Source organism: Neurospora tetraspora (assembly GCF_033439725.1).
Source record: "Neurospora tetraspora strain CBS 560.94 chromosome Unknown B0H65scaffold_6, whole genome shotgun sequence".
Classification (NCBI taxonomy): Eukaryota; Fungi; Ascomycota; class Sordariomycetes; order Sordariales; family Sordariaceae; genus Neurospora; species Neurospora tetraspora.
In genome coordinates this window covers 674144-697693 of record NW_026944388.1, presented here as the reverse complement: position 1 = coordinate 697693, position 23550 = coordinate 674144, and the positions used below count along the sequence as shown (strand labels likewise).

Genomic DNA, 23550 nt, shown 5'->3' with positions numbered 1-23550 from the left:
GGAAGTGGGTGGAAAGGAGGGACAAAGACGGCGAGTGATTGCGAGAGGAGTTTGGGGAAGAAAAACAGACAGGCTGTATGTAGAAGCTTGGAAATAAATAGGTACTTGCAAGATGATCAAGTGAATGGGAAGTGTGGATCCAGTGCCTGAGGCTGGGAGGGCGGGAAACATGAGTGAATGGAGATAGGCACATATGGCCCAAGGTTTTGGAAGGCTGCCTGCCGGCCCGGTGCGCGAAGTTTTGAGAAAAGGAAAAGGGCAGTGAAGGGAATGAGAACACCAGAGCTCACAGCTGCCGAGATTGTTGAAGGCGGCCCCAAGCGGTCCGTCAATGTTGGAGTGTCATATCGGACGAAACCCGACCAGACGGTAACTGAAATCCAGAAAAGTCCACCATGGATTACGGAAATCCATCATCCCAACGTGACCTTACAGACTTGAGCCTGCCGGTGAGAAAGGAGCAAGACAGCTATTTTCCTTTGGTGATCTTTCACCCACAAGATCAAGTGGCAGTATCGTGTTATATAGGATGAGCAGGTGGTATACGTAGCTGGGAACACTCCGAGACCAGACCGCCAAAAAGGAGCCGGAGGCTTTTTAACTTCCTCATCCTCCTCCTTCTCCTTAGTAACAACGCATCAACATTATGATGTGCTTGCAAAGTTTGGGTTCATGATTTCCATAAACACCAAGATGCCCAGAGATTGATCAACATCGAACAAACATACCTATCCAGCAACCATCGTAGTGAGAGACACAATTAGTTGGAACATGTGTGTGAAGCGTAGATTTGTGATTGTCGTAGAAGACTAGCTTCCTTCGCTGTGGTGTGAACGCAATATCAAGCTCCTTCTCTTCTGTTTCCCAAACCCATGACAAGCACAATACCACCCAGCAGCCATGTTGCCCTTTTCAACCCTAGAGGTATCCAAAGTCCAGTATCTCAATCGCCACTCGTAGTACATAGCCCAGCCGAGCGGCACGTTGATTCACTTATCCCCGCAATTCTAATCCTCCGTTCCAATTTTCAAGTGCCATCCCTCCGGCACGTCCTTCTTCAAACGAATCTCATCAGCATCAGGCCAAATATTCGGATCATTCCAGCCCGTGAACCCATCAGGGCTATGCTTCAGCGCCAAGTTCTGCTCAATCGCCTGCGTGATATCCTCAAAATGCCAGACCGACTCATCCCCATTCTTGTGCCTGTCCTTGTACTCAAACAGCATGAAAATACTGTTAGACCCCACCTGCACCGTGTCATAGGGATATCCATTCTCGGCCGTGACGGCAGCCGGCGCAGGGATCACGGTAAAGGTGTGCTGAACCGCATGACGGTCGTTCAAGCAGTCTTCCGTCTGCCACAGGTATCCCATGGCCTGGACGACCTGGACGCCCTGCGAGGGGGAGGTCAGCAGGGCCACGTGGCTCGTGTACTTTTGCGGAAGCGCGATGCCCTGGACGTCAGCGATCTTCATGTTCGTGTCGACCAGCCAGTCGGGCTGCCACTGGCCGAACTCCTGGCCCATGTCCAAGGGGGCGATGAGGCCCTCCGCGTTGTGGGTGAGGAGCCGGTTGAAGTCGTGGACGGCGGCTAGGCCGCGGATGCCCTGATCTAGGTGGTCTGCGTGTTCCAACCACCAGAACTTCACGAACTGGCCGTCGGGGAGGATGCGGATGATGGTGCTACGGTAGGTGCCGGCGACGTAGGTGTTGCCTTGGAAGTCGGTCTCGAGGCCGTAGAAGCCGCCGAATTTGCCGTGGCTGGTTACGGCTTCCAGGTTGACCTTCCAGACAAATGCGTTCTTGTAGACGTCGTACTTGATGACATAGTTGTTGCCCGACACATCGGCTCCGTGGGTCTCCTCCGCGCGGCGGCTGGTGGCGAGAAAGGTCCAGAGGCCCGTGTACCAGTCCCAGTGGACGCTTGAGATGTAGTAATCTGTGTTGTGGGCGATGTCTGGGATCTCGACGACGCGGACGACGTGGTCGTTGTAGGGGTCGTAGACAATTACCTCGGGCGTCACCTGTGAACCAACGAGTAGCACGCAGTTGTTGCCGTCCCAGGCGGCACTGGTTGAGTACAGTTTAGGATGCTTGATGTCGAAGCTCCCCTTGTTGAACTCGGGGCACTCAGGCCAATCCGGCCTTACGAAATCTTTCGGGGGCCAATCCCTCCGCTGTTTTGTCTGTGCATCTTCTGGCAGGCCATTTGACAGGTTTGAAGCCTTCAACCATCCGCCAGTTTCCGAAAGAGGATGTTGTTGAGTCGACACTGCGTACACGCCTAGTGCGGCAGCGGCTGCCAGCACAGGAATGATGAACGTGTCGAGCTTCATTGTTGGAAGTCGAGTTTCGTTGTTGTTGTTGATCGTCTGGTCGTTTGTGATGTGATAAAGTGAACTTTGGGATTGGTAGTCAATGTGGGTAGGTAGGTGATGTTCGGAATGAAGTGGATTGTGTTTGACTGTGAAGGTGTGAAAGGAAAGAAGGGGGGAGAAGAGAGGATAATGGCGAGCGTAGGGAATAAATGCCCACAATCTGCTATCGTGCTGCATTATTTTTCCGTTGGCTATGCCCGATCATGCTTCAACTCGTACTGCTCGCGGGCGTCGGTCCTGTCGGCGTCGGTACGGCGAAGCCTTTTTTTTTTTTTTTTTTTTTTTTTTTTGGCCTCCGGACATGTCGTTATGCATCTTCGGTGATGCAGAAGGTTGCTCCTATAGTTTTCCACATTTTCGCTTCGGACTTAATGCAATAACCTCCATTATACTGCCATAAATCGTGAATTTCTCTGCCGCTGGGTGTTGGCATTGAGGTTGGCAGCAAAACTGAAAAACATCCTTCCCGCTTGAGCCGAATTTACCCCATTTGGACCGGTGTTGATCTGTGAACCGGACGAGGAGAGGAACTGGGCGGAATTCGATATCCCAGACTCTACGAACGACACGCTTTTTTCTTTCTTGTTTTCTTTCTTGTTTTCTTCTTTCTTGTTTTCTTCTTCTTCTTCTTCTTCTTCTTCTTCTTCTTCTTCTTCTTCTTCTGCTCTTTCTTCTTTTTTTTCCTTCTGTTCTTTCTTCTTCTTTTTTTTTTCTTCTGTCGCAGCCAGGGTTCCGAGGTACTGCTTTGCCGAGGACAAGTACTGGTTTGTTATCGAAGCCGAACTGGAGGATGGGCATAGGGTTCGGGTGGTGGCGGCGCCAGTTCTTGATCGGGATGCATGCACAGGCTCGAGTGTTCCTTCAGCTGCGGCTTCTCCACGAAAACATCTGGACCTCCGACCCTTCGGCCACGCATATCATATCACACCGAGCATCCATCCTTCTTCCCCTCCCCCCTCACAACCCGCCCATACCTCCAGTTCCTTACCTCAGAACGAACGACCTCTCTCCAAGCCGGAGCGTCGTCCAACGCAGCCTCCATCATCGCCACCTCACCCGATAAATAAACGCAACCCCTGGGATGACTCCCTGTACGCCACAAACGCCATCAATCCACTGAACCACAATCGCCACGAACATGCCGAAGCAGTCAGTCTTCACCAGACGCTGCGCATTCGATCCCCGTCTCGTCTCGTTCCGTAACCTCTCGATGTAAGTTCGTTCTTCAATCGGAGCGTGAAAGTCCAAGATCTCAGCCGTCTCTGCTAGCACAACCAGATCTTGCGTTCCATCCCCTGAGATGATCTGGGCAATCCGTGCCCGGCGTTCGTTTCCGAAAAGAAGGCGCCGCAGGGAATGCCGTACTTGTCCCGTTCGGAAAACGTAGTAGTGAGAGCCGTTATCTTTGACATGTCCAGAAAGGTCGGTCGGGTCGTTGGCACGGGCGTCGTCGAGTAGTATTGCTCCTCGCAAGGAAGGTGAGAATTCGAAAGAAGCGCAGAGAGTACATGTATAGCGTCGTTCGAATGTTCGGAGTTGTGGGAGTCTCGGCGAGTCTCGGCGAGTCTCGGCAGGTTTCCTTTTTCAATCTTTTGAGCTCTTGGGCATTTCACCTAGCCCAGGAGGCTAAGCCTGTAGGCGGCTCCGGACTGCGAGCCGTTTCCACCCGGTTGGAGGAGATCCAACAGATCGGACACGTCGGTGTCGATCGGTGTGTGACGGCTTCCTAGATAGGCTTAGGGTCCTCGGAGCCCCCCTGGGTGCGGAGTAAGTGGGAGAATCTTGGGGATTTCTTGCGAATTCAAAAAGGATGGCCAGGCCGCAGTTCGTGAAGTTGCTTGCTTTCACATGTAAGTTAGGTAGGTACTTTCATCGCCTCCTTATCTTTCCTCTCAACTCGAATGTTCTACCCGAGAAACGCTTCTCTTTCGAGCATCCCTATGAAAAGGAAGGCCGAGTCGCCTGCGCCTGGGTCTCCTAGTGCCGCGGCGGCCCCCCCTGGCCCATCATCGCCCCATCATCATGCTGGAACAAAGTCCCCGACGACATCTGGCTCCCCTGCGTCTCCTCAAAGCCCCAAGTCCGAATCTGGTGCTCTCCTCGGAGCTCATTGGCTTCAACAAGGACTGCCCGCGGACGACACTGATGCAGACTCAACTCTTGGTGACGAGGTCGAGAGCTCGACCGCTTCCATCTCGTCCAGCATTCTCAACTACCGCAATATCAATGGCCGAACCTATCACAGCGATTCCGTGATGGACGGAGAATACTGGGGTCCCAATGACTCGAAGCACATGGAGATGTTGGACATTTTCTACCATGCCATCGATATGATGCTTGAAGGAAAGCTGCATCAAGCGCCTCTCAGCGCAAACATACAGAACGCCGTGGATATTGGGACGGGTTCGGGATTGTGGGCAATCGACTTCGCCGATAAGTATACCAACTGCTACGTAGTTGGTACCGACATCTCTCCTGTGCAGCCCAGCTGGGTGCCTCCTAACCTCCAGTTCGAGATCGACGATGCCACCAAGGAATGGACCTTTAGGGAAGACCATTTCGATTACATCCATATGCAGTTAATGAACGGCGCTTTCGAAAGCCTTGATCACATATATAGTCAAGCGTTCCAGTGCTGCAAGCCCGGTGGCTGGTTCGAGCACGTTGATGTCTCGGTTATGGTTTCGTCTGACGACGGATCTGTCGAGGAGAATAGTCCGTTGGATCAGTATGGTAAAATGCTCGAGGCAGCTGGTAACCGGGTCAACCGCATGTCCAGGAGCGCCGATTTTACGACGATGGAGGATGCGATGAAGGAGGCAGGCTTTGAGAATATAACGGTCAAGAAGTTCAAGGTAGGTCATTCCCTAGGGGCCATTGTCAAGGGAGAAGCTAACTGAAGTTGAAGATGCCCATCTCGCCCTGGTCTGAGGACCAGAGGATGAAGGAAATTGGCCTTTACGCCTATGCGACGATGATGACCGATGTTGAGGGTATCATAAATCTTATGTTCGGTAGCATCATGGGCTGGTCACAAGAGGAAATTACTGTGTATGCCGCTTATCTGCGTCAGCAGCTCAGGAGGAAGGACGTGCATGGATACTACACCTTGAAGGTTGTTTATGGCCAGAAGCCAGAGTAGGATGAGCAACAGAAGCCAACGGGGAGGAGGGGGGCAGATGGGAGCAAATACGATATACAGTTCACCCCTGGAAAGTTCGTTAGCGTAGAACTTGCGAAGAGCTCTTTCACCACTTTCAGGATGGCTAGGTGGCATTCCTGCTATAAATAGCATCTAGTTTTCGTTATTGCCTACTGTAAGTGGAGTTAAGTTTTGGTGCGATGTGTGTAGGACACTATTGATTGTTGCTCTTACCCTGGCTCTGGCTCGGTCTGGACCAATACAGGTAGGACCGCCGGAATCCCATATCCTCTGCCTTGTCCGAAGACGCTGCAGGTCTCGCGCTAACAAATTTTTAAGGGTTGATCTGTAATGCAGAGATCGGTTGAATGGGGTTGTGTTGTTGATGTCCCGAAATGAGAGCCTGGCTACGGCCTTGGTGATGGTCGTTCGTGTGACATTCCAGCTGAGCAAGATCTGGATTTTTCGTCAGCTTGTGCTTCACAGCGGAGATTGGGTTTTGGTAGGTCGACTTGCCAGGCTTGACGGTGAGGCTGGTTGAGATATCCGCCTAGAAAGGTCCATGTCATCCTCGAGGCTCGAGACAAAGGGAACGTGGGTGGTGGGAGAATGCTTGATTGGCGGCTTGGTTGAAGAAAGGAAGAATGGCTTGAGGTTGATGTTAGCATGTCTCCTTATCGGCTTATCAGTTCGCCTACATTGTGCGCTGAACCCTAACCCTTAGCCTCGGCCCTCTTGGAGGTAATCCCAACGACAACCTCCGTTGAGAATTTGAGACGTTCATCACTCCATGACCACGACGAAGGTAGAGACCGCACGACGAGGAAAACCAGTCAACTGAACTCATGCAACAAGAAAATTCAAATTTGCGTCTAACGGATTGGCTCAAGGTCACCAAACGACAGTCTGGTCGCTGAGAGAGACCAGAAGGGGACGACCTGCATACCTCTATGCACCGACAAACGGTCGGATCGTCATAGTGGACTGTAAGAACGAGGAAGACATTTTGAAATGAAGAGTGAGAAATACGGAAGGCTAAGTGCTCACACGCGTGCTACTTAGAAAACCCATTACCTCCCCCAGAACACCTTGTCGAGAAAACTTCGCAAATTCAACCCTCATCCGCAAAAAAAAAGCTGAGGGAAATGAAGCACCTGAGGATGGCATCAAATCCTATAAGACCGAGGCCACTCGGGATCGATGGCACCGATGTGCTGCTCAAATACGTAGGTCGGCTGTTGCTCTGGCTAAATGACATCAACGCACGAGATTGTGAGTCAGCGTTTGTTTTCAAGGAAGCGGGAGAGAAAGGGAGGGGAACCCCCATCGGGAGAGTACAGCATACCTGTCTGAGGTCCTCCCGCACTGACTCCGAGAGAGTCTCCTTAATCTTCTGAAATCGAGGTGTTCTTTCCCAAATACCCGCATGAACTTCTGGGCTCGGGCACCACCTGTGCGGCCCGAAACAGAGCTTGACGACAATTTTCTCCAGATTGCGCAGGGTTGTGAGTCTCTGAAAGTGTATGGAGCCGAAATAGTCGTCGAGAGCCAACTTCATACTTTGCGGAAACAAATTCTCTTCATGATATTTGGAGATGATAGGAGGCAAATACGAACGGGTTATCAACAGCTCGAGAGTCTTGAGCTGCTTCAGCTGCAACAGCCAATCCAGGGTGCTGGGCATGACGTAAAAACTATCTATATCCCAACGAAGACTGACGTGCTGAGTATAGGACGCAAATAGAAGAGAGGACATGATGTGTTGCATTGCGCAAGGTACATGTAGGTTGACATGGTACCAGAGATAAACTTGAGTTCGGTGAAAGTATTCCGAAAGGACCTCGTCTCGAATCTGTCCGCAGATAGAGACCAGCGCATGAAGTTGTCCGACCTGGAGCTTGAAGTAGGCCATCAAGAAATAGAGATTGGAGCGGCCATTATCCTCTTGTTGGTGAGTCTCCCTAAAATGTCTTTTGGCATCGATGATTGGGATCGTCCACGTGTGGCGGTATATCTCGAGTCGGATCTCAAGCGGGGCAGCGAGGATGGGAGGTTTTGCTTCTGAGGCCATGTTGAGTGCTGTAGCTTTGAGAGGGTCAGCTGCTTGGATTACACGCTGGATAAACGCCAAACCTACCTTTACTGGGCCTTGGTGGTGGCTTTTGCAGCTGCCTCTTCTGAAACGGAGCGAGAGTAGGAGAACTGATGACCGGAGGGAAAAAGGAAGGTGAGAGAGATTGAGGGGGAAGAGGAAGTGGAATTTATTCTCCAGTGGAAGCGGAAGAGGGGAACCAGAAATCAGGGCGGCCCACCTAGAGATACTGGACCGAAATGCTGGTGAGGGGAACAAACAGAACATAGTGGAAGGCACGGACTGCCATGGAACAGAAGGTCGAGATGAAAAAGTGCAGGGCATGCGGTGTATAGTGCTCATAAGGACTCAGACTGCATCAATAAAAAGGGACGGAAGAATGGAAAAGATGGGGTTCACCAGCTCCACGCTCTACATCCGCCCAAACCTGTCCGGTAACGAACGACTCATCCGATTGAAGTGCCATCAACATCCCGTCACCTTCAGAGATTCGGTGCTGGCATAGTCAGACGCCAAATGAAGAAATCCTGAGTCTGTTGGATCAAGGCATAATCCTGTACATCATGACCATCATAGGCAAATTCTTCGATATCAAGATAACCTGCGGGTGTGCCTAGTGACCAATAATTACAGTCCAATACTGGTCTGGCTTGTTTGTTAGCTCGAGACCTCGGGTCAACTTCCCTAGGTCTTTTCATATTTAATTCATATGTTTCGCTCTACAACCAAAGCCTGCTCCATTTTGAATATGCTGATTCCGATGTTGAATATATCATATCAAATTCTTGTTGATGCATTGCCGATCCGTACCTCTACTTAATCATTTCAGTACGTCCTCATAAGGTTTGGGATAGCTCGGTATAGATCCCGTCCAAAATACCAGGAGTACCAAGCTACCTACCTATAACAAAAAAACCAACATTAGATTGCACATCGGTAAAAGTTATCTCCCCATTTTCTACATTACAGGTGGTCAATACTAGAAGCATAGAGGTATTTTGGAATTCTCGAGATGCAAAAGGGTATTTATTGGTACGACGTGTATCTCACTCGTATACGAACCCATTGCCTGTGGTCATCTCGTTCAACCTCGTAAGCATCAACCAAGTCAGATATTCCTTCCTCCATGCCATTTTCCCAAGATCCTGCAACGCCAAAGGACCCCAAAGATACGCCCTTGTGTACCACATATGATGCCAGCTAAAAATCCGACAACAGAAGGCCTGCCCGTAGCCAAAGAGACCCGAAGAAGATAGAACAACTATCACGTCAGATTCTGAATGATCGAGGCCACTCAATGTTGATAGCACCAATGTGTTGCTCAATAACGTAGAGTGGCTGCTGCTCTCCCTATATTAAATCAACGCATCAGAAATTGTTAAGGTAGTCACTGTTCACTACCACACAGAGGAGAAAATGGAACTGGCGAGATACACATACCTGGTTTGGATCCTTACGAAGTATCGTATCCGACACTTCTTTCTTGATTCTCGCAACCCAATTTGGTCTGTTCACTTCAGGTCCCTGTATGTGTCCCACGGTTGGATCGTCGAACAGCGGTTTGAAAACAACCTTCTCCAGATTGCGCAGCCTCAAAAGCTTAGAAAAGCAGTTACGACAGGGTAAAATCCGCGCCAGGCTGGTCCATGTGCCGTATCCGAGCATCCTGAGAGCCTCGAATGTGCGTATGTCTGGATCGGCGATGACAAGTTCGAGGGTTTTGAGCTGGCCCAGTTTCAACAGCCAGTCCAGAGGCGCGTGGTAACCGCTGGTCTCTATGTCCTCAGGGGTCATATCTTTAGGGCAGAAGCACCTCTTCCACAAAAGGCTGACATGCTGGGTATTTTGAGTGAAGAGGGGGGGGCGTATAATGTAGTGGATGGCGTCAAAGTGAGGACGCCCATTGCGAACTTGCGATCGCAGATCAAAACCTCTGCGGTGCGACTCCTGATCCCAGAAATGACCGCGGTGCGACTCATAGTAACCTGAAAGCAGGCGGTGGCGATCAAAGACGTGTCGGTGGTGCGATCGAAGATAGACTTGAGTCCGAGGGAAGTATTCCGCAAGAACTTCGTCCCTCATCTGTTGGCAGATTGAGACCAGGGCGTGGATTTGCCCAAACTGGAGTTTGAAGTAATTCTCGTTCAAGCAGCTGGGAAAATACCGCTCGAGATGCTTATCTGCGTCAATTGGGATCGTCCAAACATAACGGTATATTATGTGTCGAATCTCAAGCGGCGCAGCCAGGAGCGGAGGCTTGGATTCTGAGGCCATGCTGAACAGCTGCGAGAGGGTTAGCAGCTGCGAATACACGCTGGATAAACGCTGTGCATACCGGACCTTTGAGGCGGCTGTCGCGGTTTCCTTCGATGCCGGGCGAGGAGAAGGGGAAGGTCGTGATAACGGAGTGCCGCGCAGGGAAAAGCGCCCTTCAGGTTGTTGAGAGTAAACTGGCGGGGAAGCCTTCGCGTCGCAGGAAGAGGGACCGTAGGAGCAGAGCGCGGGGCAGAGAAAGGGGCGTGCCATAGATTTGTTTGTCCAGTTTTGATGGAGTGTCTGAGGACTAGATCAGACGAATTTCAGTTTGCTGTCAGGTGTGTGACGACTGCTGCCACGCCCTCGAAACTGGCAGGCAACAGCCTGACGCGGAAGAACAGGATATTCAGGTGTCAATATATAGATGATCCTCCGCACACCACTCAGCAAATACGAACCACCTCCTCTCCCTCACTCCCATCAAACAAATTCTCTTCGGGATCATGGCTCGGATATCCATGTGGATAAAACATGCCCACGCGCCTGTAAAGCAATGGGGCCGCCTTTTCCTCTCCTCCTCCTCCTCCTCTTTCAGCACCGCCAACACCATCATCATGCTCTGACTCTACAACCCGCTTAAGAATCAATCCCATTCCTGTGCCGTATTTGTCCGCTTTTTTGCCCTATCCAAGCAGGAGCAAAAGCTTGAGAGAGCCGCACGACTTTGATCCATAAAAGTCTTCATCATCTTGGTCTGCCCCCTCGAGGTTCTCCTCAGTCTGGTATTTATCCCAACGAACTACCACTCCCTCACTCTTGCCTTCCGGTTTCACGCGATACTCGCCCCACCCTGGATACGGACTCCAGACCACGGCGTTTCTGACGTGGCCTTTGACGAGGACGATAGTTCTTGTCTTTTTCTTGTGGGGTTCCGATGTTGGAACTTCTGGTTCGTTCTCTTGTTGTTTTTCCTGTCCTTCCTCCTTATACCCAACAAGCCGCGCCACATATCCCAGAGTGTCTTCCGTGAGATCCCTCCAGTCAATCGCCTTCCCAATCTGAAACTCCTTTGGCCCCTTCCGTTGCCGCCCACGACCACGACGGCGCGCCAGTGTCGGAGGGGAAACGCAGCGCTAGGACTTGCCCGAAGTTCCAGAGGAGGTCCAGTGGCCAGAACTGCTTCCACGTGCCCGAGCTCTGGAGATATGTGAGACCGGTGTGGTCTTTGATGCCTTGGACGACGCCCGCCAGGGCGATGAGCCGGTCGGAGGAGAGGGTTAGCGAGGTGATGGTATAATTGATTAGGATGTCTTGCCAGTATTGGCAGAGTTTGAGGAGCGTTGGGTCGGAAGTTGAATCAGAAAAAGGCGAATCGGCCCCATTTTTGCTCTTCTGCCCTGGGCCGTTAAGAGCATTGATGAGAAACCGGTGCTTTGCCAAGGGTGTGTATGAACTCTCAACCAACATAAAGTTGTTTTTGATCGGATGTGCCTCGGATATTGCGTGGTGCCAACACTCCCAGTAAATCTGTTCGCCCCCGAAATGCAGCAGTATAGGCGGGAGCATGCGTTCCTGGAATCCCCAGCCGCGGTCGAGAAGAGGGATTCGTCCTGGCTCCGGGAAGCGACGTAGAGCTCTGTCCTGAGTGGTTGCGTACACCGTACTTTGCGCGTCGGGCTTGCCAATTCGACAGGGGACAATCTTCAAGGGATTTCTGTCCGCGAAACATTGGTCGATTTGGTAGACTTGGGAGAGTGATGGCCGATGGTCGTCGTGCGTCCGTGGTGGTGATGGGCGTTGTGGTGGTGAACTGGTGATGTTTGGTTGTAAGAGGAAAATTGAGGGACGTCGGAGAATTTCACCTTTTTTTCCCTTTTTCTACCCCTCTTCTCTCCTCTCCCCTCTCCTTCTCCCTCTTGTTCTCCCCACCTTCCTTTTCTCATCCATCGTGCTTTCCTGAAAAGGAAATTCCTCACCATTAGTCAGTGTCTTCCAGCGGGCCGGGAGCTTAGTCATGTTGGTGCATGAGGTGTGCATTCAAGACATACCGTATAATTCTGGGAAACTCAATTTCCAGGTTGCAAGGCACACGCAGGGTTATAGGCCAGCCAGTTGCGTTTGGCGGCTGCCATGAGCATGTACGTGGTTTGTCGGACACCTTTAACCCTGCAACCTGGAAATTGAGTTTCCCAGAATTATACGGTAACTTGTCCATGGACTCAAATGGCATCCATGCATCTGTACAGCAGCCGAATCCCCTTCTCCTCCTCCTCCCTCAGGACCTCCAACACTATTGTACTCGAAATGCCCAAGTGAATCATTATTGGTTTCTAATCCTACAATCAAATCGAGTACCTCTACCTCTCAATCCCGTTTTTGAATCCCCGTCTCATGATATCTCAATTCCAGGACGGACAGGCACCCTAAACAAAGCTCTCGACCCTGCCACTATATCGCTGCATAAAGCTTCTGTCGAACATGCCTTCATGGTGGCCGAGATGTGTAACCAGCACATGATTTTTCCATGGACTGAAATAGCGCCCATGCTTCTGTACCGCAGGGGAGTCGCCTTCTCTCGTCAACTCTTCCCCTTCTCTCCCAGAAAACCATCCAGATATGTTCCTCTAGGAATCAAACTGTGTCCGACAAAGGCCACTCGACTTCAATAGCACCAATGTGGTGCTCAATCTTGTGTGAAACCAATTCCTAAGTGACATCGACGCGTTAGCTGAGCAGTCTCGAACATTTTGAGCGTGAAGAAGAAGAAGGAAACAACCCCCGATAAAGGGGTGGGTAAGGAACAAACATACCTTCCTCTCAGGGATACCCTCCTCCTCCATCGCCGCCAAGTACTCCTTGTACCTAGACGCACATACCTTTCCATCAGGGGCATCCAGATCCTCCTCCTCCTCCATCGCCGCCATGTACGCCAAAAAGCTAGGCCTTTGCCCCCAAAACCACTCCCTCAGCTGCGCCTCATACTCTTCAACAACAACGTCACTGATAAACACCCGAAATAAGATCTTCTCCAGCGTCCTTGGCAACATCAGGAGCTTTGAAGAGCAGTTGTCGCAAGCTACCATATCATCAGTAAGCACAACCTCCACTGTCTTGAGGTTTTCCAACTCTGCCAGCCAGTCCAGGCCGTGAGGCCGGATCGAAATTTGGTATCTCGAGCCCCCAAAGCACAAACAGCCACCCCAGTGGATGCTGACGTGCTGGAGATGGTCGGTAAAAAGCGACGAGGATTGGAGCACCTCGAAGATTTCGTAGTTGGTTAGGGCTAGAGGCGATAATTTGGGAGGACGATGAGCAGGGCCGCGGCACCGGTAGAGAGAGCGAAGGGGTGGGTAAACACTGCCCAGATGGAGTTGGGTCTTGGGCAGAATGCGAGTGAAGTACTCGTCGATAAGTTCCTCGCGGATCTTTCGGCAGGTGATGGCGAGGTTTTGGATAGTGGTGATCATCACGAGTTGTTGGTTGACTTGATCGACATCCTCCGAGTCCGAGTCCGAGTTCGAGTCCGAGTCGCTGTCGGATTGACTGTCGGAGTCATTGTCGGAGTCGCCGTCGGAGTCGCCGTCGGAGTCGCTGTCGAGGTCGGCCGGGAGAGTCCAGATCTCCCGGTAGATCATAAAGCGGATTTCGGCTGGTAGACGGAGGATAGGGAATTTGCTATCAGACATGTTGGATTTTCTCCTGAGAGAGTGTTAGCTGCTTAGAACATATATCGGAATTGCATTCCCCTGCTGAGCTTACCTACTTGGCGACCTATGGGAAGTCCAGGTATGGCGAGGAGGGGTTCTCACAATGAAGCGATGAGGATGGATCGCAAAGATCGATAGAAAGAAAGAGGCGGTTTATAGTGGTCGTCGATTGTAGTGTTTGTTGATACTTTTGGGAAGACGTGACAGGAAGTCTGTAAAGGAGACTGGAGAAATATGGGAGGTAAAAAGTCGACGAGAGATATTCGGTTTGACTTTGAAGTGGTGTTAGGAAAAAGGAAAAATGGAGGCCAGGGCAGCCAGGGCAGCAATAAATACTAACTGGAAGGGAGTGCTGGTGAATTGGAAGCCCAGTGAATAGGTGAAGGAGTGTCGCCACCTTGGCAAAGGTTGAAGAGTGGCAGAAGAGGTCGGGTACCTATTCAAGGTGCCAGGCTTCCAGTTTCGAGGCCAGGTGAAGGCCGTCTCCAGTCCAGGTCTTGTATCATTGGACTTGGAAAGACGAATGTACCAATCCCCTTCACTTTGAAAATACTAAGCGAACCTGTGGCTCGAAGGATATATAGTTGCCGTTGTCATCGCCGTGGTCTTCACTTCTGCTCTAACCTTAGCAGGATTTTCATCCCAACAAATCACCGTGCTATCCTCAACCCGGTCCTTCACTTGCTCCCCTTGACCTGAGCGGTATGATGACACATGTGAGCTACTCAACATTGGCATGATTCTGGATTATGCCTGTCTGGTCCTGGGCGACAATGTTCTGATGCTGACCGACATTGGTTTGGTGCTGAGTAGGTGGTCCTGTGTTTGACTCGGGTGCTGGATGTCATTTTCGGGGTACCGGGCAGAAGCTAATGGGAGGTTGTTAGACTCGGAGTTCAGAGGGACCATGATTTGTCTGCTATTGCCTGCTGGGAGGTAACGTGGTTAGAGGTCGTGTTGATGAGGATAGGCACTTCCTTGGCAATTAGCGATATTGTTGACTTGACTCACATCAAAGAGTACATGAGGGCTGTTGCCAACTTGCTGAAATATTTTGCCACCGTCGACAAGCCTACGGCCCACGAACTCTGCAGTCAGAAGCGAAGGCACCATTCTAATCTTTTTCGAGGCATACTTGACAGCGCTATACTCGCTGGCGCTACCAATTTTCTGACTTTCCTTCTTTCTTCCTACCTATCTTTCTATCTGCAGTGGGCACTCGGTGGAAGCCCCTCCGGGTGGTCCTCGCTACGCTCAAAATTCCTCATCAACGCAAAACCTCCAAAACAATCATTACCCTTACGCCACCCTCCAGTGCTTCCAATGCTCTCCAGTGCTTCCAATGCTGATAATGCTGATGCCGATGATGCTGATGCTTATGATGTTGATGCTGATAATGTTGATGCCGATGATGCTGATGGTGCTGATAATGCTGATGATGTTGATAATGCGGCCAAAATGGTCGAGCTGATGGGAACCAGTCGTAGACATTCTTATGAAGGGTATGGTACTTCAAATCATCTCAGAAAGAGGCCACTCGACATCGGTAGAACCGATGTGATGCTCTATCTTGTACGAAGTTGGTTCCTACAATGATGGCGCACCGAAATGTCAGTTCCCATCCAGCCTTGAGCGCGAAAGAAGGAAAAGGGAATATCCCATAAAGGGGCCAAGGTAGTGCTGGGCAAGAACATACCTGGTTCTTAATCACATTCACATCCTCCACCGCCACCTCATAGCCAATCCTCCTCCTCTGATACTTCGCTTCCTGAACTCTCATCCTATGATACCACTCCGTCACTTCCCACGTCTCTCTGACATAAGGGATGCCAAGCGCGTTAGCAGGATCCTCCCTACCCCACACCTTGAAAACGACCTTTTCAAGAGTCCGGGGCAGCGCCATGAGTCTATCCCAGCAATCACCGCAAATGAACTCAATGATCTCCAGCTCATTGTTCTCCTCACCCCACTCTCCACCAAAATCCTCGCCCTCTTCATGCTCCTGGTCCACAGCCGGGGCCGGCAGCGACCCGTTCCGAGTGAATCGCTGCATGTCATGGTATCGCGACTCAACGAAGACCAGCTCCAGCGTCTTCAGCTGTTTGAGCTGCACGAGCCAATCGAGGCCCGCCTCCTGGATGTCTTCGATGTACCAAGGTGCATGCGAACAGACACAGCCGCCCCATTGGAGGCTGACGTGTTGAATGTTTTGCTTAAAGAATGGGGAGGCCTCGAGTGCTTCCAGGGTTTCAGCTGGCCCCGGGAGGTGATGCTTACGCGGTGCGGAGGCAGAGAGGTGCAGCTGGGTGGTGGGGAGGATGTGGTTCAAGTACTCGTGGAGTACTTCTCCGCGGATTTGGTGACAGGAGGCAGTGAGGGATGTGAGAGTGGAGATCATTTCCGGGATGGGGAGAGTCAAGATCTGGTGGTAGACCATGAGCCTGATCTCGGCGGGCAGACGGAGGATGGGGAATTTGCGTTCCACAGAGAGGGACATGTTGGATGAAGATGAAGAGTGTCAAGTTCGAATGGTTGTTAAAGGTGTATATAAAATTCGCCAAGGGCAAAGATCGTCGAGAAAAAGAGTCGTCGAAGGTAGAAGTCGTCAAGGGAAATATGGTGAGGGTATGTAAAGGTCGTTGAAAGTAAACTCGTTGAAGATAAATACCGACGACGAAAGGAGTGTTGGCGAAGGTAGAAGTTGGCAATAGTTGATATCAGTGAAGGTAGAAGTCGCTGAATGTCGAAGTCGTTGAAGGTAGAAGTTGTTTCGAAGGAAGAAATTTTTGAGGGTAAAGGTCGTTGAAAGTTAAGGTCGTTGAAGGGAAATGTTGGCGAAGGTAGAAATTGTCGAAGGTAAAAGTCGTCGAGGGCAAAGGTGGCTGAAAGTCAAGGTGGCTGAAAGTCAAGGTCGTTGAAGGGAAATGTTGGCGAAGGGAAATGGTGGCGAAGGTAGAAGTTGTCGAAGGAGGAAGTTGTCGATGGTAAAGGTCGTTAGAGGTAGAGGTCGTTGAAGTTTGTAGGAAGATGCGACGCGAAAGCCTGGATAGGAAGACACTGGAGAAATGCTGAAGGTGGCAAGTCGGCGACAGAAAATCGGCTTGACTTTGAAGTTGTTTAAGGGAAGAAGGGGAATTGGACGCCAGGCCAGCCCTAAATACCAGAACGGAGTGCCGGTGAATGGGAAATCCATTAGCAGGGCCAGTGAAGGCCGCCTCCAGTCCAGGTCTAGTATCGGATGACCTTATCGGACAGATGAACCGAGCCCCTTCACCTTGAAATCGCTAGAGGTAGGCGAACCTGTGGCTGGCAGGATGTGTAGAGAGGTACCTAGTTGTCTATGTCATCCCATGTCTTCGAACCTGCTGGCCCCAACTTTATCAAGATCCGCATGTGTCCCAACAAACCACAAGGAGCATGGTCTTCTCAAACCGGTCCTTCACTTGCTCCTCTCGCCCCGACAGTATTCTGACATATACAATAGTGTGTTTTTGATAAGGCCTGTCGCATCGATTCAAGTTTATGTTTGTTGGGTATGTCGTTGTGAATTTGGTCTTGAGTGTCTTGAGTGGGGTTGGCTTTTGTTGTGTTCGTGTTCTTCGTTTCCGTCTGATTCTCCTCCTGCGGCTCCAGTAGTCCAGATGTCTCGAGTCAAAGCCACAACCTGATACCCGACATCTCCTTATCGGGCCGGTTGTTGACGATACGGTTGGGATGTTTCTTCGCGGGCCGTTATTTATCGATCGCTGACGTGGTCGTTAGCCAGGACCTCGCCAGTTGACGCAGTTGATAGGGGAAGAGAATCGGACTCGGACTTGAGCTACATCTGTCACTTGGGGGTTAAAGTATTCCGGTAGGTATCTACCGCGGCTTTGCGTAAACAAAGACCTCAATTTCGCACAAGGTTTTCAGACAAATGGCCAGACGTACCCACCATCGCCTGCTGGGCTTCATCCCTTCCGATCATGTCCTTTATGGCCGTGGCCATCTGGCCAACATAGCTAGACCCTTTACACGCTCGCTTGTAGGAATATCCTCAATCTGCGAGGGTAGCACGCGCCCGGGAGGATGTGTAAGAGACTCCTGACCCCCACGCCCGACCAGGGAGTCTGCATCTGTCATATAGATCCTATTGTGTGCTTGTCCGGCCGGGTGGGCGCCTCGTCTCTCGCAACTTTACGGTAACAGTTGGAGCATGGCTCCAGTCCTGCAACTTGTCGAGCGTCGAGACTGTCCCAAACTCCCTTGGAAAGCTTGTTGTCTGCGGGGCCGACGGGAGAGATCCCTCTGAATGGCTGCATTGGCTTGGTTCTTCCCGTGGAAGGGGAGGGTGGGGAGTCATTAGAGCTATCTGTCGACTGTGAAGATGAGGAAGTGCTGTTCGTAGACCTAGACTGAAAATTAAAACTGATCTCCATGCCATCTATAATCTCCGGTATCTCATCTCTCGGCCTCTTGCGAGTTGACTTGCGTGGTAACTGGGGGGTGTTAGTTGGTCCAGTCTTGTTCAATGAAGCCTCGATGTAGTCCTTGACTTCGTGCCATATCGAAGCCTCGCGGCGTTGGGCAGCAGTGTTGCTGTTGACTTTGGTTGACGATTGGCCAAGCAGTCGATGCAATGCCTGGCATTGCCTTTCTGCTTCCAAACCCTCTTTGAAAGGGGTTGATCCGCGAGAGTAGTAGATGGGTCTGGGGGATTCCGGAGTCTGTGGTTAATGAGTTGGCATATTATCAGGATCGAGTGTAGGTTGAGGAGATAATGCCTGTGGGACAAAAGTGGGTTAGAGGCGGGTTAATGAAGATGACACCAGCGACCTTTTGGATGGCGGTGATCATCTCGAGCTGCTGATTAAATTGATGGAGATCCTCTTGAGTCATTGTCGTCGTCAAGGTGCGAGTCCGAATCGCTGTCAGAGTTGCTGTCAGAGTTGCTGTCCTGGGCGCAAACGCAACTGCCCCAGAGGAGGCTGACATGCTGTATGTTCTGAGTGAGGAGGGAAGATGCCCGGACCCCTTGGAGGATTCTGTGTCTGCTACCCAGGTGGATCTGGGTAGCCGGGAGGATGTTCACGATGTACTCGTGAAGTACCTCGTTGCGGATTTGGTGGCAGGTTGAAGCGAGGGACTCAAGGGCGGTGGTGAGGCCAAGGTCAACGGGTAGAGTCCACATCGCACGGTATACCATGACCCTAATCTCTGCGGGAAGTGAGAGGATAGGGAACTTGCTCTCGCTGGTGAAGCACATCTTGGGTAGGTATTTCTTCTGAGAGAATGTTAGCTGCTTGGATCAAGTCTCCCGTCGGGATTACTTGCTGAGCCTTGAGGTACCGACTTGATGGGTTCTGGAAAGTTAAGCTGACGTGAGTGGTGCTGGATTTTCACGATGAAGCGAGGAAGGGAACGGATCGAAAAGGGATCGATAGATTTGAAGAGATGGTGATGACGTAGCGCGAGCTGGGGTAAAAGGCGTCGACGGTGGAACTGTCGAGGATAAAGATTGTCGAAGGTGAGTAAAGATTGACGGAAGTTAATACTGTCGAATGTATCTATATAGAGGTCGCTAAAAGATCTCCTGGGTGTTGTCCGTGTCCTCGTCGGTAGGGGTGCGGCCGAACTTCCCGAAGTTGATGCGGAACCAGTTTGGTCGTATACATATCGATGGAGGGCGTGACGGGAAAAGAAACGAAGATCAAGACGGAAGAACTGCCATGGTAAGGTATAAGAAAAAGACTTGGAATAAAAAGAAAGAAAGTAGCGAGTAGTAAGAAAATTTTGTCCCCCCCTAAAGGCCAATGAAATGAAAAGAAGAAAAGCAGTAGTAAGAAATATTTCGTCCCCCCCCCCCCTGAAGGCCAACCACTAGCCGGCCAAGCCTACCCATCCACCTTGTAGCCTGCCCAGAAAAATCGTAAAACGCTCTCTCCCTTCCCCCCTTTACCGCCGAAGGCGTGGTGCTTCAGATCCTTTCCGACAAAGGCCACTCGACGTCGATGGCACCAACGTGATACTCGAGTTTGTACTCCTGTGGTTCCTAAAGTGATAACGCATCGCATCGTCAGCCTGGAGCGCGAAAGGGAAAAAAAAGGAATAACCTATAAAGGGGGTAGGGTAGGTAAGGCAGGGCAAGAACATACCTCGCTCTCATCGCCATCCTCATGGTCCTCCTTCACTCTCTTCCAAATCCCAGTCCTCTCATACTGCTCCTCTGCGACTCTCGTCCTCCGATACCACTTTGTGACCTCCCAGGTCTCATCAACGGCAGCAGGGTGAACCTCGTCATCGGGATCCTCACGGCACCACACCCGGAAGATCACCTTCTCGAGAGTCGGCGGCAGCGCCATAAGACCTTCACACCAGCAGAAACTGCAAAAGAATTCCACGAGTTCATGAGCACCACCGTCGTCACTGTCACTCCACTCCGCATCTGCCTCCTCGACCGCCTCCTCGGCCACACCCGGACCTGGCCCCGGCAGCCCTGTCATGCTCGCGCTCGTGAACCGCTGAATGGGGAGATAGAACGGGTCGGTGAACACTATCTCTAAGGTCTTAAGCTGTGGCAGCGCCGTCAGCCAAAAGAGGCAGGCCCTAGGTTCGATTTGTTTTTGAAAACGCGATCCGTCCTCGGAGCACGTGCAGCCTCCCCAGTGGAGGCTGATGTGTTGGATGTTTTGTGTAAGGAAGGAAGACGACTGGAGCTCTTGGAAGATCCGGTGGTTGGTCAACGCCAGAGGTGAAGGCGTAGGCGTCCGGTAGGCGCTGCCTAGGTGGATTTGTGTGAACGGGAGGACGTATGCGACGTATTCATGGACTAATTCGTCGCGGACCTGCCGGCAAGACAAGGCGAGGTTCTTAAGGCTGGTGATTTGATCAAGCTGCTCCGAAGCTTGGTTGGGCTGCTGGTCGTGGAGGTGCTCTTTGGAGGATGTGTTGATGGTGCAGGTGATGGTCAAGATTGCACGGTAAACCATGCATCTGATCTCTGCTGGGAGAGAGAGGAAGGGAAACTTCTGCTACAGTAGTGGCCACCTTCGCGGAGGATACGCCACATTTCCCTCCTGCGCTGGGGACCAGGCCTGTTTTCCAGGCATCCGAGGCACCTGGTTGCGCCTGGGAGATGAACATGCTTCTCGAAAGCTCGGTGGAGCACATGTTGGATGAAGGTGAAGAGTGTCAAGTTCGAATGGTTGTTAAAGGTATATAAAGGTCGCCAAGGGCAAACGATCGTCGAGGATGGAAGTCGTCGAACGTAGATGTCGTCGAGGGTAGTGACCCTCGAAGTTTTAAGTATGCCGGTATCTACCGCGGCTTTGTGTAAGTAAAGGCCTTTATTAGCTATGGCATTCTTGGAACAATGACCGGACGTACCTTTCTGCTTTCAATGAATACTCCGAGAGTTATGACAGAGATGGTTTTCGTGATGGAGTTCTTGTTGATCGTTTGGGTATATATAAAGATTCCGCTTTCCGCGCGCGCTTTGGAAGAAACCAACTCAGCCGTAGCCTACTTCAAGAAAAAATTAGGACAAGGAGTGGGACACTACTTATAAAAGCACTTCAGCACCTCCAGCCTTGACTGCAGCTTGGTTGGATGGATGGTTCAGTGTCACAGTGTGTAGTGTGTAGTGTGTAGTGTGTAGTGTGTAGTGTGTAGTGTGGTGCCTAGTCCTTCCCCTTATTAATACCCCCTTCTCACGCTCTCCTTGGGTTGTCAGCATATGGTTTCCATCCCCAAGCTGCTTGATCAACTGTGATTCTCTTTCAATCCGGCCACAAGCATCACAACAAATTGGCAAGCACAATCAACGGACCTCACAAGCCTCCGTTATACACAGCCGTAGATAACAGTCCCCTAGTCAAATAAGGTATATAATCAGGGCGTCGCTTGTTTGTGAACGTGAATAGACAAATGGTTCGCTTTTTCATACCCAAACAAAGTATAAAGTATAACTATAAAACACCAAACTTTTGATGGATGATATCATGCTCAATGATGATGATGTCCAAACTGCGTGAGAAGCGGTAATAGCATCCCCAAGACAGTAAACATGGTGTCCCTCAGCGGCTTTGGCTGCCTCCTCTGTTGCGAACTGCTTCCATCTGCGTATCCGTTGCTGCTTGAGTGATGATCGTGGGAGTTGCTATCTTCTTGCATGGCGTGCATGGCCACATACCTAGATATCGTTCGTCAGTCAGTCATCAACTTGATCTCTCACGTACTAGAAGGAGGTAGGCAAACTCACAAGAACGTCCCCGCAGAGAACAACAACAACATGCCCGTCCACCACTGTTCACCTCCGCTACCTTCCGTGGCCACCTTTCCACCACTCCCACCTAGGAACAGCTCAACAATACAATACGTCACCAACGCTCCCACAGGCGCCGCCGCGCTAAACACGATCAAGTGCCCCCTCGCTGCCCGCTTCGATAGCCCCTGCCTCAGCAAAACCGACGTCAACCCAAAAGCCGCCGGGGCTTTGTGCACCATGATAGCCACGAAGATGATGAAACCCAGGCGCATATCCTCCGTCGTGGCGCTGGCCCCCATCGCAATGCCGTCGGCCGCGGCGTGGATGACCAGTCCCACCGTCGTTGCGAGCGTGCGAGCTTGTTTCGGTGAGGGGCTGAGGAAGGAAGACAGGAAGCCGTCGGTTTCGGAGGATCCATCACGTCCCTCGAGGACAGACTCGGAAATGGAGGAGGTCTCGAGGTTGTCGAGAGAGATGTGTCGAGTCTGCGGGGTCGAGGAGGAGGACGAAGAGAAGGCGTGTTGGGGGAGGCGGTCGATGAGGAACATGAGGGCGAAGCCGAGGGTCAGGGAGAGACCGATCTGGAATGTCGGAAGGGCGTTCTCGTGGTGGTCGTTATCGTCATCATGCTTTTCGGTGGTGGGGTTGGTGGACTTTTGGAAGCTGGACTTTGTGTCTTCCTTTGGTTCTTCATCCCTCTTCTTGCGGAGGTTCTTGAGGATTTGCTCGGCGGTTACGACCTTATGTGTTTTGATATGGGGAATCTCGTCGCCATTGCCGTTCCTGGCTTCCAGATGGTTTCCTGAGATGTGCCAGTTGACTGTCTGTGACGGGGATCTCCCTCCGACCCCCATGAGACTGCGCCTCGCAGCAGCAGCATTGTGCGAATGCGCCGGCTGGACGGTATTGGTTGTCGCGACCGCTTCAATGCCTTCGGGGATAATGACGATAAGGGATGTGCCGACAAGAATTCCAACACCGATACTGGATATTAATCGTAGCTGGGATTGCGATAGGCTCAGGGATAGGGGGAGTGCGCCGGCGAAGAAGGAACTATTTCGTTGTTCGATGTCAGTTTGCGCCCAACGGCAAAGACAATTGAGGATGGACGTACGCCAAGGCCATGACCACCTGTATGAGAATATGTTAGCTTCCAGCCATGCTTCTGAGGAAATTGGGCAGAGAATAGTGACGTACACAGAGGGCCAAGAGGATGAGCAAGTTGCCCATGTTGGAGGTTGTGAAGCTTGAACCAGACAGGAGCTTGTATAAGGAGGAAGAACTAAGATGTACACCGGTCGTTTGTCTGTAAAGTCATTGGCGCATGGGAATAACGATTTGACCTCAATGCGCGCCGCAAGCTGGAGGAGGTCTGGACGAAAGAGAGCTGTCCAAGAGGGAGGACAATCGAGGTCAGGGATGATGTTGTTCAAAGAAATATTTGGAGTGACACCAAAGAGGAACAACCCGTGAATCAGTGATAAGCAATCAACCAAATTCAGTTAATGAGGGGTCTTTGCTTACCGAACTGTGAAACAATCAAGTCGACATGTCTGGCTTCACAGTCAACTCGCAAGAGCACAGCATCATCTGTCGCTTAAGCCGATATCAAGCTGTTACTATGCGTTTAGCAGTAACAACAGGGGGCCCCAGCCCACGCTAACAACCTTAACCGAGAAGATCGGCAATCGTGGCCCGAGCTTTCAATTAACGATACGCGTTCGCCAACC

General features: G+C 51.3%; 9 protein-coding genes across 9 annotated transcripts; 1 reads left to right on the top strand and 8 right to left on the bottom strand.

The window, feature by feature from the left end:
• Positions 1-772: 772 nt before the first annotated feature.
• B0H65DRAFT_471588 (uncharacterized protein) lies at positions 773-2668 on the bottom strand. The gene has a single exon (XM_062827112.1). It carries the CDS (start codon positions 2553-2555, stop codon positions 1008-1010), a length of 1548 nt encoding a protein of 515 aa, XP_062679141.1. The 5' UTR covers positions 2556-2668; the 3' UTR covers positions 773-1007.
• Positions 2669-2679: 11 nt separating this feature from the next.
• Positions 2680-5520, top strand: B0H65DRAFT_510379 (S-adenosyl-L-methionine-dependent methyltransferase; the record flags this gene model as incomplete). Its single annotated transcript, XM_062828395.1, has 3 exons — positions 2680-2684; positions 4453-5233; positions 5287-5520. The coding sequence occupies 3 exons, from the start codon at positions 2680-2682 to the stop codon at positions 5518-5520; spliced, it is 1020 nt and encodes a 339-aa protein (XP_062679140.1).
• Positions 5521-6306: 786 nt separating this feature from the next.
• Positions 6307-7463, bottom strand: B0H65DRAFT_471583 (uncharacterized protein). Its single transcript, XM_062827111.1, has 2 exons — positions 6583-7463; positions 6307-6506 (listed from the first exon to the last, which is right to left on the bottom strand). The coding sequence occupies exon 1, from the start codon at positions 7430-7432 to the stop codon at positions 6632-6634; it is 801 nt and encodes a 266-aa protein (XP_062679139.1). The 5' UTR covers positions 7433-7463; the 3' UTR covers positions 6307-6506; positions 6583-6631.
• Positions 7464-8638: 1175 nt separating this feature from the next.
• Positions 8639-9886, bottom strand: B0H65DRAFT_444230 (uncharacterized protein; the record flags this gene model as incomplete). The annotated part of the gene is made up of 2 exons (XM_062825673.1): positions 8639-8812; positions 9053-9886. 2 exons carry the CDS (start codon positions 9884-9886, stop codon positions 8639-8641), a joined length of 1008 nt encoding a protein of 335 aa, XP_062679138.1.
• Positions 9887-10551: 665 nt separating this feature from the next.
• On the bottom strand, positions 10552-11884 carry B0H65DRAFT_510378 (uncharacterized protein; the record flags this gene model as incomplete). The annotated part of the gene is given in 3 exon segments (XM_062828394.1): positions 10552-10917; positions 10934-11178; positions 11845-11884. 3 exon segments carry the CDS (start codon positions 11882-11884, stop codon positions 10552-10554), a joined length of 651 nt encoding a protein of 216 aa, XP_062679137.1.
• Positions 11885-12499: 615 nt separating this feature from the next.
• On the bottom strand, positions 12500-13554 carry B0H65DRAFT_510377 (uncharacterized protein; the record flags this gene model as incomplete). Its single annotated transcript, XM_062828393.1, has 3 exons — positions 12500-12574; positions 12679-12702; positions 12745-13554. The coding sequence occupies 3 exons, from the start codon at positions 13552-13554 to the stop codon at positions 12500-12502; spliced, it is 909 nt and encodes a 302-aa protein (XP_062679136.1).
• A 1215-nt stretch (positions 13555-14769) lies between these two features.
• On the bottom strand, positions 14770-16460 carry B0H65DRAFT_590387 (uncharacterized protein). The gene is made up of 2 exons (XM_062831068.1): positions 15272-16460; positions 14770-15042 (listed from the first exon to the last, which is right to left on the bottom strand). Exons 1-2 carry the CDS (start codon positions 16070-16072, stop codon positions 14875-14877), a joined length of 969 nt encoding a protein of 322 aa, XP_062679135.1. The 5' UTR covers positions 16073-16460; the 3' UTR covers positions 14770-14874.
• Positions 16461-19525: 3065 nt separating this feature from the next.
• B0H65DRAFT_471580 (uncharacterized protein) lies at positions 19526-20757 on the bottom strand. The gene has a single exon (XM_062827110.1). The coding sequence runs from the start codon at positions 20541-20543 to the stop codon at positions 19668-19670; it is 876 nt and encodes a 291-aa protein (XP_062679134.1). The 5' UTR covers positions 20544-20757; the 3' UTR covers positions 19526-19667.
• Positions 20758-21181: 424 nt separating this feature from the next.
• On the bottom strand, positions 21182-23372 carry B0H65DRAFT_471577 (Zinc/iron permease). The gene is made up of 4 exons (XM_062827109.1): positions 23018-23372; positions 22935-22951; positions 21815-22873; positions 21182-21745 (listed from the first exon to the last, which is right to left on the bottom strand). Exons 1-4 carry the CDS (start codon positions 23048-23050, stop codon positions 21559-21561), a joined length of 1296 nt encoding a protein of 431 aa, XP_062679133.1. The 5' UTR covers positions 23051-23372; the 3' UTR covers positions 21182-21558.
• Between the last annotated feature and the right edge of the window lie 178 nt (positions 23373-23550).